Source organism: Lonchura striata, chromosome 6, assembly GCF_046129695.1.
Source record: "Lonchura striata isolate bLonStr1 chromosome 6, bLonStr1.mat, whole genome shotgun sequence".
In the NCBI taxonomy this organism is placed as follows: domain Eukaryota; kingdom Metazoa; phylum Chordata; class Aves; order Passeriformes; family Estrildidae; genus Lonchura; species Lonchura striata.
The window spans coordinates 56,907,080-56,922,951 of NC_134608.1; the positions used below are offsets into that span (position 1 = coordinate 56,907,080).

General features: G+C 40.7%; 1 protein-coding gene across 2 annotated transcripts in view; it reads right to left on the reverse strand.

Moving 5' to 3' along the window:
* The window catches only part of NAV2 (neuron navigator 2), a 209,356-nt gene that overhangs the window by 88,471 nt on the left and 105,013 nt on the right, over nt 1-15,872 (reverse strand). For both annotated transcript variants that reach the window (XM_077784374.1, XM_077784373.1), the window contains 3 exons: nt 14,137-14,249; nt 10,724-10,832; nt 7,809-8,204 (listed from right to left, as the gene is read on the reverse strand). In XM_077784374.1, coding sequence (XP_077640500.1) covers nt 7,809-8,204; nt 10,724-10,832; nt 14,137-14,249 — 618 coding nt within the window. The remainder of the gene's footprint in view (nt 1-7,808; nt 8,205-10,723; nt 10,833-14,136; nt 14,250-15,872) is intronic.

A 15,872-nucleotide genomic window follows, 5' to 3' on the forward strand; every position in this document is an offset into this window, starting at 1 on the left:
CCTGCTCTGGGATCCTGTAGCTCCATAATCCCAATCCCACAAGAAGAACAGCAATGTGACTGGAATGGGACCTGACTGTGGCAGCTCAGGTGCTCCTGCCTTCCTCTGGGTGCTTTGGATTACAGGCTGGTGTGGAAAAAGCTCCCCAGGTGTCTCCTGGGCAGAACCCAGCAACTCAAAAGCTTTAACCTTGAAGAAAGAAAAAGCTCAAGGGAATTATTTCACATATCAACATTGGCTTTGACATGAGGAAATGTTCTCTTATTGATGTAGCAGTAACACTGTTCTCCTTAATGCTTTCCTTTAAATCTCCATTTTCACTAGGCTTCATGTGTCTCGTCATTAAAGTCAGTTAAACGAGATCAAGAGGCTTAACAAGCATTGAGTATCAAAGAACAACTCTGACTTTGCCAGTGCTAAAAACCCACAGAAGTGAGTTCCCCTGTGCTGTTTCTGAAATATGCTGAATGGGATCAAAACCATCCTGTTATTCCAACTATGAATATGTCCTAAATCTGATTTAAGAGGAAATGCTACCCTAACAGCTGGATGATGACAACTGCAAATTTCTCAGTTTAGTATCAATTTGATCTGCATTTTTCATCACAACACTGGCATTAGACCATGTGGGCTTTTCCCATGTTTATATCCCCCAAAGTCTTTCCAATCACTATTCTTGACTGACTTGAATCAGTACTTGGTAAGTACTTGATCTCTCTAGCCAAAGGGTTGGACACAGACACTGTCTACAAACCTGTGGTTGGTTTAAATTCCATCACTGATCCCTATGAATCTCAATAAGAACAGGATTAGGTCCTGAGGTTGCAGGTAGGGACTCTCCAACACAATGCCTAAATCCCTAATATTAGACCAAATATTACACTTCATATTCACAGAAAGGCAAACCTATTGCTCAATTAATAAAATTGAATTTATATTTAAGGTTGCCTATAATTTATAAATTAATAGACTTTTACCCATAATCAGTAACTATTTATAATTAACAAACTAATGAATGAACTATGAATTGTTTTGCAGATGCTTAACCCAAACATGAGTAAGAGCTGAACAAATTGCTTGCAGACTCAAAAATACTAATGCTGGAAAGGAGGAGATACCTGTTCTACCAACAGGTAAGACAGGAAAAATGAGAATATGCAAAACTTAGTAAGTATATATTAGTTTCATAGTTTATTTAGAGAAACCTCCCACGTGTAAATCACTAATAGCATAAATGGTGCTGCTTATTCAATCTAGAAGCAAAACAAGTTAATCTCATTAACTACTTAATGCTCAGACCTTTTTCCATGAGAAAAAAATAATAAATCTGCAGAAATAAGTGCTTTCTGTGGAATCAATACTCTTCTATCTGGATATATATTAAAGCTGCCTGACACAGAAGTCCTTTAGCAGCCATCAAATAACAATTTTTGGGCACAACTATCCAAGACTAACTTTTTTTCTATGTCTTCTTATCTTCAAGCAGTCTGCAGGCAAGGAATTTGAAGGACAGCACAGCCTGTAAGGGAGCTGGGTGGGTGGCTGCTGCTCCTCCACATCCATCCAGAACAACAGCTTCCAACAGAGCTTTTGAAGAAAACAGTTTTGTGGAATGAGCAGTCTTAGATACACACAGTCAAAGAGAAGCTGTCAATACTTAAAAGAATATTAGACTGAAAGGAAGTGTCTCTCCTATGGCTGCAGCCATTCCTGCTGCAGAGGGGAGTCTCCAGGGCGTGATCCTCTCTCTTTCCAGCACTCACTCCCTCTGTCACCAAGGGCACCTTCACCACAAATTCACCTGCACCTCAAGGAGAAGCCCTGCTCCACCATGGCTTTTAAAGCTCCTTTTAAAATCTAGTCAGCCCAGACAGACTGGGCTGGAGTCAGACTGGAAAACACTCAGGAGCTCAATCCTTTCAGGTGTGCAAACGCCACTCTGGACCCCCAGAAACACAGGTGGAAGCTCACACCCACCAAGCATCACCACCACCAGGCTGCCAGCAGCTGAAGGCCCACCAGAACCAGGCAGCTGTTCAGGGGGCTTTGCACGTGCCAATGTTGATTTCAATGCCTAAATTCTTTCTCAGAGTCCATTTCAATCAAAATCATAGAACTAAGATACAGAATAAGTGATCCATTTTTCACCACCCTCTTCAATTCTGTTCAGGAGAGGAATGACCTGTGACCAAACAGGATTAAGGAGGGGGTGCAGCTTCTCCAGAGGTTCTCAGCAGCGTCAGCAGCAGAGCAAGGGTAACTCCACAGCAGCTTTGGATTATTCCCTCCTGCCCATTCTTTCCCTGCAGATGATCCACATCGACACAGTGTGAATGACTGCATCCCCCTCTACTGGCTAGCCCCAGACTGGGACCCTATTTTGTCCCTTAGAAGCTGTCCCTTCACTCAAATTACAACAATCTGTTGGCACTGATGCAGCAGTTCAAACACTGCTGAGGTGTTTCTCACAGAAAAAAGCCCAAAATGTGATAACTGCTATTAAATGGTATTTTTCTTGTAATTGTTAACAGTAGGTCAGTGTGTAGAAGTAAGCAAAAATACAAAACACCATAACTATTGTGTTCATTTCACTGATTAACACTATACATGACCTAACATGGGTATTTTACCATTATTCTGAAAAAAAAAAGCTGATGTATAAGGTTATAATTCATAGGCCTACATTGTCTTCCTATGCTGAATCACACTGCAAAAAAGGTTCTATGAGAGCGTGTGATCTGAAATATCACTTGAGATAAATGACAAACACTGTCTTATTGATGAAGCTGACACAAGAACTACTCCTGAAGTGAATGCAATATTTAAGAATACTTAATATACAAAATTCATAATATTGAATATACTTGTGCAATATCATACTCATGTCTCCTGGAAAGAACTGCAAGTACAGTTCTTGGAATAAGAATACTATCTTCATTTAAACACCTGCCATAACTTTTTCTTTTCATTTTTACAGCACCAAGTTACCTCTGACTTTAAATCCAAACTCAGCTGCAACCTTATTTGCTATAAAGTCAGAGGTTAATGTTTCCTTATTCCTTTTCATGAAAGTCAAACTTCAGAGTTTGCTTGCCCGACCCCTTCATTATTGGTGTTAATTACTATTCTGCAATGTTGAAAAGATCACAATGTAGAAATAGTCAGCCTTAGCAAGATGAAAGCAGTTCAAATAAACACTCTGCTCAAACACAGAAGAAAAATAAAATAAACCTTCTAATAAGTCTTAGTCATGTTGAAGTGCTAGAGCCATAAAAGGAATGCAGTTTAACCCATCCACTGCATTTAAATGAAAACTTATCACTAAAACCATATCATTTAAAGAGCAGTGCCCAGTAAATCACTGATGCCCTGTAACCCAAAGTGTACAGAAAAAATACAGTGGTAATAACTATGGAAAGAAATAGGTCAGAAAAGCCTAGAGACAGAACATTGATCAATGCACAGGTTACCCAGATTCTCACTTAGTCCAAGACTAGATCAGGCACCCCTGATTTCCAGCTAGCCACAAGTTACCTGGAGCAGGAACCACTCCTGTTGCAGACAGCTTAGAAGGAAAGGGCTTCTCTCACTTGCTGTTACCAACAACAAATTCTCATTAGCAGCAAACTGCAGAGTCCTCCTCCTGTGAAGCCTCAGCCCTACAGGTCTGTTATACCACCTGTAACCCTGATCTAAAGAAAATGCATCACTGTCTGACTTTTAAATACAACAAAACCAAGGAACAGCTGCAAGAATCCTACAAATACCAACTACACTTAACACTTCAACATTCAGTGAAATCAGACCTCAATTTCATTTCTTTTTTGTCTCCCAACAGATGTAATTCCTAAATGTAAGCTTGCTTCAGAACTCTATTTCAATGATGGTTGTGGTCCATGAAGGGCACAGCGCTTCTGGGTGAGTTTGAGATCTGAGCAGAAGCAGGGGCAAAGTCTGAGTCCCCAGCCCAAAGTGGCCTGCTCACCCTTTTAGCATCCTTCATGCATGTTCCAAATTCAACTGCTTCCAGTGCTTGTAAAACAACCCCCAGGGAGCATAAAGGTTTGAATAAACAAGAAGCAATCATAACCCTATGAGGATTGTGCATGCAAACACATTATGAGGTTGTGGAAACAGAGATGTGGAATGGGAATATATCACCACCAAACCATCAAATATGTATACTATTAATATACTATTAATATAAATATAAATATACTATTAATAAAATAGTAAAATGTATCCCTCCAACAATAACCACTGCACCCACAGGAGGTGGCTGCAAAGAGAATTTTAGCACAGTGCCCCAGTCACTGTTACAACACAGCTGGAACAGCAATGCTTCTGCAAAAAATTACTGTGACAAAGGTGTGTTTGCAGACCCAAAGCCACTTCCTGAGAAAACCTGTGACCAGCACTAATCAGTATATCCATGCTGTTAATTCTGCATTGAAAGCTGCACACTTAAAGTAATGAAAACAGGGACAGAGGATTAATAAAATTAAAAGAAAATAATTATAAAAGGCTTTTTTTTTGGACCAACAGACCTGTTGCTGCTTTCCAATAAGAGATATAAAGGAAATTAACTCAACATCTCATTAGAGAAAACTGGGGCTAAGGAGAAAAAAAAAAGCTAGGAATATGTATGTTAGTAGCTAGAGGGAGACTGAAGTGGACAAAAACCTTCTGAATAAATGCAAAAAATCCATGAGAATTAACATCCCCACCTGGGACCACATTTGGGGTAGAGAGGGGAGGTAATTCTGGGCTCTGAGGTGCCACCTTCCAATGAGGTTCTGAGCCTCCAGCTCAGCCAGCCACCAAAAGGAGTGGGTTGGGGGCTCACTCCCCAGCTCACACTAATCCTGCTCCTGTTGTTTCATCACTGGGTTATGTTTTAGATCCTGCAAAAAGGCAACTTCTTACCTTTGATCCACCCCCTGGAGACTTGCTTAGTTTAAGAGCTGTTCTCTGTCCCTTTGGCAAAGATTCTCTTCCTTAACCCTAAAAAAGCAATCCCGGTGTCTGCCAGAGCTCTGCTTGAGCAGACTCATTAAGGGAGGCCAAACGAAGCTTCACATGACCCAGTACATTTCAGAGAAAGCACCAGGATCACAGGGCTAAACTAGTTTTTCTTGGCTATTGGATTTGTTTTGGCTGTAACAAATATTTTGGCTTCCTTCCCTTTCAGTTTGCCAACGAAAACACAGATCCAAGGTTTTCAGACTCTGGGATTGTAGCAATTCTGAAAAATGACAAAGTGAAACACATACCAGCTAATAAAGAGCTATTCATGCTCTAAATACCCTCTTGTGCTGCTCTGCACAGAGTGTAGCACAGCTTCTGGAAATGTTGAGCTTGTTTGCCCTACCATTGATCTTGGTGATTTGCTCTGCAGCAAGACGCACGGATGCTTTCTTTACAAGCAACCTTTCTGATTTCTAAGCAATTTATTATTCCTCTCCCACAAAAACACAATGCCATCCTATTTTTTCTTACTATTTGAATTAAACAGACATTGGGCAACGTAACATATAGAAAAGGCTACAGAACATCTGTTCACACTGGAGATGGCAACCCTAGTGTCATTAGGGGTCACCAAAGGTAACGACCTTATTTTTTTATCCTTCTCTGGAATACTGCTATTGCAATTTAATATTGCAATATTCCCTTCTCAAGGAATCCATTCACATGATTACCCTCCATAGACTGCAACCCCAGGCTTGTGGACTGCTTGTAGAAACGCTCCCTCCAAATGCCCACAAGTGCAGCAAGTAGAGGAACCCCAAACTGCCCATCTCCAAACTCTGTCCACAACCTGGAAATGGAGCTGCATCTTTCCAACAATGGATTTACCTACAATACCAGTTCTGTCCTTGGAAATTAATTAATGACTCCAGCAGTGCTAGATGAATTGACAAATCAACTCACACTATTTAAAAAAACAGACTTCTGTAGCTAAAGGCAAAAGATGTGGAAAAGAAAAACTTATCTGTGCACACTTCTAGTCCTAAGAATTGTAAATTGAGATCTCATTTATCAGTATGTGGCTACTACATGAGTAAAAAGTTAAAAGTATCTCACTCCTTTAAAAAATAGTGGGGGAAATAAGAGTCAGATACTCAGTTAAAGATGTCCCAGCACTCAGGGCCAGGAGTGAGGTAGGGTGCAGTATGTGACTCTTCTGCTATGTTAACCATTCTGAATATATAACTCACTGCTTTGGTGACAGAGGTACCAACTGGCAAAACCATTTTCTCACCCAGAATCTAAACACCACTATTGTATTTTCAGACTTTGGAGACTCCCAGTTTTTACCCTGCAGGATGACCAGACACAGAAAAGGAAATGATACACAGAGATAAGCAAAGGCACAGATTTCTCCGGCCAAATCGTTCATGAATTTGTCAGCTTTTCTATTCTTTCCTTTTTCTCAACCTGGAATCTGAATTTTGTACACTAAGTAAAGGTCTGCAAAGACTGGGGCTCCTCTCTGAGCAGCAGGAGGCTGAGCTGACACAGTTCTGCCAGGGGTAATTCTCAAATACCACTCAAGGTATTTTATGGAAACCACAGTGCTACTCAGAATTTACTTTCCTCACTTCCAGACCAAAACTACAGCCACAAATTTAAATAGAATTCACAGTCCAGAGGAAAAGCAGTAAATGTTTCTACAATAAACATTACAAAATCCAGGTGTAAATTGATTTATATGAAGAAAACACAAGGTGCTTTAGTGATTTGATGCATTAGTAATGCAGGAACAGCTACTGGTATTTTATCTGAAACAGAATTTCACATTGATTTATGCACCATCTACTTTACTATATGTTTCCCTAATGAAGCATATAAAGAAGGTGTCTGACTTCTCAAAAAGTGTGAAAATATTGAAATATTCATAACAGACAGATTTAATGGAGGCTTCCAGATGGTGCAACTGAACCAGTTAAGTTAATGACAAAGCAGCAGCTGGATTCCAGTAAGAGACATAATGTCTTTCAAAAAAGCCAACACCACTAATAAAAAAAAAAATTACATAAAAGCAAAGGATGCAAGATGATCAGACAGGACTGCCACAAAAAAAATCCAAACCAAACTAACAAACAAACAAACAAACAAAAAAAAAACCAACCCCACAGAAACAAAAAAACAAACCAAAAAACCCCCCACCAAACCAAAACAAACCAAACCAAAAACAAAAAAAAACCAAACAAAGCACCATACTATTTAAATCTGAAAGATCATTTTTAACATCAATCCAATGCTAATGTACTTGAGTTAAGCAAAATTACTTTTATAGTAGAAACTGGAAGTGGACTAATTGAAAACTGACTTTGGAGCAAAAAACAAATGTGATTTCCACTCAAGGCAGGGATAAAATACTGATGTAAAACCTTGTTAATAATTGTCTATTAGCTCATATTTCTGCACACCGACTTGTTCTTTAGACGTTTTCCAGCATGTAGTACTCTTTTACCTAAGAGAGATGCAAACTCATATCCTTCCAGCAAACTAGCCCGTCAAAACCGAGGCAGCAAGAGTTCAGCTAAGTACAAACCGTGCCTCACTCCCTCCATCTCGTGGGCACGAATGAATGTTGCAACCACTGCGACTCTTGACTCTGGAAAACATTTAATCATGCGCCAGAACATCTTCACATCTAGGGATACTTTCTTGTTTAAATGCCACTGTAATAACGAGCTGTCTGCAAAGGCTGTTGAAGTGAGTAGAATACCTTTGGTGTCGGCTTTTATTTCTCAAATAAAACAAACACAGGGCTGCAAACGGACCGGAAGACGTCAACTCACCCGCTGGTGATGTCGTCGGCCCTGATGTTCTTGCCCAGCACATCGCCGTCGCTCATGTAGCCGGCGGCGTCCATGGCGATGCCCTCCAGGTCGATGTCGTCGCCGGCCTTGTCGGCGCCGTCCACGTGGCAGACGCTGCCGCCGCGCGTGGCCAGCTGCCGCCGCAGCGGCGCCGAGCAGAGGTAGCGCGCGGCGCCCGGCTCGGCGCTGACGAAGCGGCTGGCGTTGCCCCGCGGCGGGTAGCCGCTGCCCGTGGAGGGCGCGTCGCCCGCCTGCAGCCGCGGGCTGGACTGGCCCAGCCGCCAGGACAGCGGCGTCGGCCGCCCCGTCAGGCTGAGGATGCTGCGCCCGCTGATCTCCGTGGTGACGTTCGTGTCGAACGTGGTCTCCAGCGTGCTAGAAGGGAGAGATGCGGGTAAAATTCCTTAGGGGTTTAGCTTTTATGTGTTTCAAATCCTATACTAACCCCAAACTCCATATAGAGTGTTAGTTGACCGTCTTCGCATTTTGGTCAGACAAAACAATCCCTCTAGGCCTGAAATTCAAAGACACCTCACTGCCCCAGGCCCCAAAAAGTACAGACAAAAGTGAATTGAGCCGCAGCAAACTGGGTGTATACGACTTCATTACCTGAAGCTGTAATTGTAGAATTCACTGCCAATATGTAAATGGACCCAACTTACAACTGTCTGAAAAACTCATGGCCATCATCAACCTTGCGTGTAGCCTCTGGAAGGCTTCTGACAGCCCAAGGGGTTTGAAGGCCTTTAATAAATACCCACTTTATTCCCTTCATCTTGTCTAGCCTTTGTTCCAGGTGGCCACCCCAAGGCATCAGACGCACCAGATCAATTATGACTCTTACATGGAACACTGTGTGAGATTTCAGGTGCTTCCAAGGCTCTGAATGCTCACCAAGTTACTGACTGTACGTGACAGCACTAACAACTGACTGCTGCAGCACTCAGGGAGATCCTTTCCTTTCAATCTCGGGTCCTTCCACCATATTTGCAAAGAGACTTCTTGCACCCAGGCCACCAAGTGCTCGACATACATGGGAGAAGATGTAAGCAGGACTTTTTAATGGATTATCTATGGTATCCAAGTGTAACTTTCTCATCTTCAAGCATGCATAACTCCATTACACTATGGTTTTGCCACTCTAGGGAAGGGAGTGGGATAATAAGGTGACTAAAGGAAAATCCGTTCAAGTTCTATTTTTCTGATATATTTCCTTTTATTGTCTGCATTCACGATAATTTTAACTCTGGAGATGTCTCCAGCACCAAATGAAAGCTATTTCTCTACCATGAAGAGAAATAAGTGAAAAAGGTAAGAAGAAAGACCAATTTTTTTTTCCTTCAGAATATATTTTGTATATTAACAAATCAATAATGAGCTATGAACTACTTTGAAGATGTTCACACCCAAACCAGAAAAAACAATAAATGACCCATATATTCATGAGTTATGTATATTTTTAAAAATATTGGTAATATTTATAAATGAAATCCTAAAACTGGGACTACACTATGAGTTTTCAGGTGATGTGTACAGATTGCAAGACTACACCCTAAATACTCATAGCTGAAATGCAGTGAATTTATTTGAGGGTAATCCATAGCTGCAACTTCTCTTACCCACATGAGCTCCTCTTTTCCTTTCCTGCTCAACTTAGTGCCACTTTTTTTTATTGTGGATATTAGTAAAAATAAACAGCATGATACCATTCCTTATGTTACATATAAGCAAAAACCTCTATTTTCTCTGGTTATAGTAATTAAACCATAGAGAGCTGCCACATTAATTGAAATTTGCAGAGAAAAACAGCTTTGGGAACTCATCTTTGCAAGCTCTGCTTCAGTTTTAGATACAAAGCCAAAACACAAAGTGTTCCCCCAATAAACTCATGTAGGGCTGGGGTACATAAGGCACCAAGCATTAGGTAGCACCCCAACTTCATTAGGGGCCAAACAGCTTATTCTCCAAATCTTCCTGTTTAACACTGAAAAGATCTAACTCTCATGATGTTTAAACGTAATAGCAATCTTCGTTTATTTACAGTATATTTTAAATATTGCTGAAGATTTCCATAGGCTGCTTTACAAAGAGAAAGCAGTTACATTCAGTGGATGACTAACAATACTAGAAGAACTTGTTTGTCCAAAGTTTGGTCAGGAATTTAAGTTATGCACTTGATAATGTGGGTCAAGCACAGTTCACCTCTTATTTAAACAAAATATTACACACACAGGGAGAGAGGTGTAATGCACTGAAGTTACTCAACAGTAAGATGAAACATTTAAAACTGTAACTTATATTCAAACATCACCTCACACATTTAACAAGAAGTGATTTTTCTTGACCTTTGAGTCAATACACACCCCATCCCATCAATTCCTCTTCACACATCTCAATAACCAGCAGACATTATTCAAATTCTGTGCATTAAAGATAAAAATTACAAGATCAGTATCTTCCACTGTCAGTATTAATTATTTTTCTAAGGATACAGCCCAGCCAGGTGTAAGAGATGCAAAGTAAGAGCAGAATTCACAGAATGACTAGGTTGGAAGAGATCTTCAAGATCATTGAGTCCAACCCATGCCCCAACACTCAACTAAACCATGTCACCTAGTGCCACATCCAGTCTCTTTTTAAACATATCCAGGAATGGTGACTCCACCACCTCCCTGAGCAGACAATTCCAGTACTTTATCACCCTTTCTGTAAAAAGCTTTTTCCTAATATCCAACCTGTGTTTCCCCTGATGCAGCTTAAGACTGTGTTCTCTCAATCTGTCAGTCGCTGCTTGGAGAAAGAGCCTGACCCCCACCTGACTACAACCATCTTTCAGGGAGTTGTAGAGAGTGGTTTGCATTTTGTTAGGAACCCTTTGCCAGAGCTGCCTTTACCTGTGGGTGACCTGGGTTCCCCGCAGACTGGACATGGTTTCCTCCAGGTTCTGCCGAAGGTCAGCGATGTTCTTCACAGTTCGCAGCCGCCGCGTCTCCGGATCCTCTCCTGCAGGGGAAGGAAGCCATGAGTAAGGAGCAGGCAAGGAACAGCACAGAACTGAGCTGCTGCCTATGCCTGACACAAATGCACTTTTTTCTGACTTTCTAAGCTGGTTAGGATTGAGATTCCATTCCCCTGGGCAGGCACCTGCCGTCATCACATCCTGACCAAAATGAGCCCTGCAGGGTTACCCTCATTGCACAGGCTGCCTTTGAGATGTTGCTGACCCAGTTTAAATTCTGGTTAACTTTCAACCTCATTAGAATATACACTCCATCAATACCACCCTTTCCATCTCATATATTGGCACAATTAACATTGACCTGACACAGGCAATTTCTCCAATCCTGTGTTTTCACTAGATCTTCTTTGTCCTACAATAATACCTTTCCATAAACTAAACTGTGCTGACTGGGTGGCTGCTCCATGCTGAGTGATGTTTCAGGTAAAATAACAAAAGGTTTTGGTTGTCAACATAACACAGTTACTCTTCCTAAAATGTGCTGCATGACACAAAGTTGGGGGATTACTTAGTTTTCATGGCATTTAGAAATGTTATTGAAATACTTTGTTCCAAAACACATTCATGTCCCGCTCCTTAAAAGTAGAGTTTATGTACACAAAAAATAAAGTCTTCCTACTCTTTCAGCATAATTTCATTTTATCAAATTAATAATTTAATTAGTGCTTCAGCATAATTTATTCACGTGCTCTGTGCTGTCAATTCAGAAATGTTTTGGTTGCTACCTCAGCTGAGCTTTATAGAGTTAAATCCTCTAAGAGGCTAAAGAGAAGTGAATTTCCAGTAATGCTGGCCTATTCTTTGTAAACTGAAAGCTGGAACAGTAAACCTCCAAAAAACTGTCACAAAGCTTTTGTAGGGCACAGAAGGAAATTATTTTATTCTAAAGGGTTTACAACACATGACTAAAGAAAATACTACAGTAAATGTAAAACTTTTCATATTTTGTATCAGCCTTGTCTGTACAAGTGTACATTTTTGAGCTGCCAGGGTGCTGGGCACCCACACAATTGCTAGTTTAGATGGATATCTATATATTACAGACATCAGAGGTGTGAAGAACCAGATAAAAAAAAGATGTTGTTGGGACTTTGTACATTCTCTGCTTTAAATTTCAGGTTTCTAAAAGATGCCAGGTTGGTGGCACAGAAAAACCCACTCACACAGTGTTTCCTAGAAAGCAGCAGTGCTACAAACTACTGACCAAAGTGCTTAGTGCCCATGTGAGCATTTTTCTTTTAATCAGTCTCTAGTCTCTGGGAAATCATCTCCCTGAGTTACAATTCACTTAAGCCAGAGGGTCAAACAATTATGGTCTGGCTGGACTGAAAACATCCACCCAACATGACTGATTACTTTAGCCAGTGGGTCTCTGGGACAGAAAACATTTTCTATACTCATGGATCAACAAATTTTTGTAGTAAAAAATATAAAATATTTATAGGCCTTTAGCTTAACAAAGGTCACAGTGCTCTTTTACAGATCATTTCTCTCACAGATGTGAAAGCAAATGGTAGGTAACTTCTTAGGAAAAACACACAGGAGACAAACTAAAGCAATTTCTACTGAGATCACTCTTATGCCTAAATTATTACCAAATTTTCACTTAAATGACATTCCACTGCTTAAATCAAAAGTATAAAGACAGATATTGAATAGTTGGCTCCTAGAGCTTAATTCTGAAATCACTTAGCTCCTTATGAGCAGTCAGCATCCTTAAACAATTCTGCTTCCATTTTTCCCTACCAATGCTCTCTTTTGTTTTATATGTGCTTTTAAATTAACAGCATCAATAGCTGCTATGCAGGGAGAGAAGGTATCTGTGCCTTATTTCTTCATTCATTTGGGCTGAGGGAGTATTTTGTTTAGTTTGCTCTGTTTCCCCCAAGGCCCCTCCATGGATGCTGCTGTCTGGTCTGGTTGTGCACAGCTGGTGTTTGCATCTCCCTTGTTTGAGTTTGTCAGCTGTCTTCCGCCTCTGGATCCCAAAACTTACATATTCTAGTTGAGTAATAGTTTGTACTTACATAACATCTGTCATTAAAGACTGAAGACCTTTTGTGGTCTAGAAGCGCTTCTCAGTTTGCAGGCTGAAATACATCCAGCCCAGCCAATATGATGATTAAGAGGTAATGCTGAAAAAGTTGAAGCAGCTGGACACTGTGTTTCTTACTTGCAACTCTAATATTTAAATATGAACCCAAAAATGTTCTCAAGGATTTTATCCCCTGTGCCTTTTATCTGCCTTTTAAGTACTTAATGCACCTATGTATAAATTGTACACACAGATGTGTTCACTTAAGGCATTCCTGCAGCCCTTTTCCTTTTCCTCACCAGTGACTCTGCTTCTCACTTTTCCCATCAGCACACATTGATAGAATATGCAATGCAGTATGAAATTAATCTCATTGTCAAACTTTTAGCCACATCACTTTTCCAAGGAGGGCATCTGGTTTCAAACCCCACACTGAACTGGGGGACACCAAGACTAAGCAGATGGAAAAATCCTGAGAGGTTCTACAGATGAGATATCCTGCAATAGCACACAGTAAGCAAAGGCACAGATATTGCTGAAATGGGGACAGGAGGAGATCAGATTGTGACTTTAAAAACACATTTTAGATCACATTAGTAGAATCTATTCTAACAGAACATGGTTGCAGAAAATAGTTTTGGTTATATTTGTAAGTTTGATTTTTTTTTTCTAACTAGCATATACTTCTTACATTAGCAAGAATTCTAGATAAATACAGATAAATATACCAGGTACTTTCTAATTTAGACTGCTCATATTCTAGCCACAACCACTTTCAGCTTCTGTATGCTGGACACAATAGAGTGTAGTTGGATTTTGGTGCTCTACTGCTGCAAAGGCTGTTTCTCAAATTGATCAGATTCATGGGAGTGATATTAAGATTCCACCAAACCAAAACATCAAGGAAATGAACACAATCCGTTCTGTAAGCTCTGAAATGAAGTTTTTAAAACTAAACAATGCATATGATATGCTTGAGAATGCTTAGGATCCTTATAGTAGTTTAATCCTAAAAGATGCTGTACATCTCATTAAGCAGGCAGAATTCCTGGTGATTTCAAGAAATTTGGGGAGCACACTTGTGCTGAACTTAAGCATCTAGAGTTCAAATTATTGACACCCGGTTCATTGCTGAAGAGCTGAAAGAAAGACAGTTATTAAGAACGAAAGCAGTAGGAATAAAATCAACTTGCTCTAGCCCATTCTTATTTAGGCAGAGCACAGCCTGTAATGGGTCATGCTGCAAGACTTACCTGAGAGGTCCTCGAGGGCAGGCTGGGCAGTTTTGACATAAAGAGCAGAATCCATGCTGACCCCTCCTGTGCTGGCCTCAGCTGTTACATTCCCTTCATTGTCTGTCTGAGATCTGGAAAGCAAAACAAAATGGGGATGTGCAGCCACTCTCCATCCAAAGTATCTCAAGTATAACAACGAGACGAGTGCACCTGCCATCAGCCACTCTGTCTCACTCTCCAGAACACACCAGCAGACTGATTTTACATAATTCATTAGTCCCATGTTGAATTATGTCCCAGAAATGGAAACAAGCACTCAGCTGTAAAAAATAAAAAATTCATAGTTGAAGATAGGCTTCACAGCTCATCAGATGGGGTCTCAAAACACTTGGATTTCCAGATATATCTTAATTATCAAAAACATCAGTTGTTGTGGCTAATCTGATCTTCTCCAATACAGTCTGTATTGCATGAAGACAAAGCAGGGAGCATTTTAAGAGAAGTGACTGGGCAAAACCAACTTCAAACTCCAATTTATTGTCTGATATGGCTACCAGGTAATGAAAAGTGATGTAAGGATCTACAGTCAGATTTGAGTAAGATATTGTGACTCATTTCACTTTACTAATTGTGCTGTGTTTTGCTCATAGAGCCATGCCACCAGGCAGCTGGAAGTTCTCTTGCCCCAAGCATAAGAGCTGTTGTGAAAAAGTAAAGACACTGTGGGGAATTACTATTGCAATGCTCTTAATTTCACCTGACTCCTGTAGCAGGACGCTGTGCCTGGAGTGGGGGTAGAACAACTGGAACAATGCCCTATTTTCAGAGCTGTCTGTGGCAGGAGGAGAAGGGACCTCTTGCTGCTTTTGGTGTTGAACAAGGCTGAAACCAGCCTGACTCATCAGCCCCAGAGTTCAACCTCTGATAGGAGAGGTGAAGGTGTGGCAGAGCTGGTAAAGTACCTGATAAAGGAACCAAGAATGACACCACTGATAACTGGGGATGCTGGGCTGGCACAGCTGGCCAGGACACACATGACTGATGGTCAGTTTATACGGTAAAAGCCCAATCCCAGTCTTTAATGACAAGGTCTTCGAACACACCTCTGTGTGTGCAGAGTTCTTGAGTGGGGACATCCTGCGGGTGAGCAAAGGAGATGTGGCCACAGTCATTGGTATGGGTGAATAACATCAATCTCTACTGAATAACTGATTTTAATATAACTTCAACACAATTCCTTTGCTATTGTTTCAAAAATAGTGCATTATATTATACTAGTAATCATGGCTGCCTGTACTGTGTAGTAAATAATTCTGATTGAGAACTATTAGTCTAATAATTATCAAAATAAATCCTTTACTTTCATGTAAATATATCTGGATTGCCATCCTTAATCCTACAGTACAGTTGAGTTATATTAAGTTCAATTACATCTATACAGTCCTTCAGACATGAACAAAGTTGATCAAGTCTGGTGCTAAGCCTGGATCCAGCTGCATCAAGAACTCCTCTCTGAAAAAAAGTTTAGAAAGCAAGGGAGTCCCTTCTGCTCCTCCCGACTCAATGGGAGAGCTTCTCTAATCAACTTTGTCTGAAGCTCTCTTTCTGCCAGTGACAGCCCTATACAAAATGCAGGACAATTTCTTATGTCTTTTGCTTTTAAAACCACATCAAACCCAAACAAAAAGTCTACAAGCAGCTGAAAAGTACAGATTAAAGTAATCTAACTGATGTCAGAAAACACCTGAGCCTTC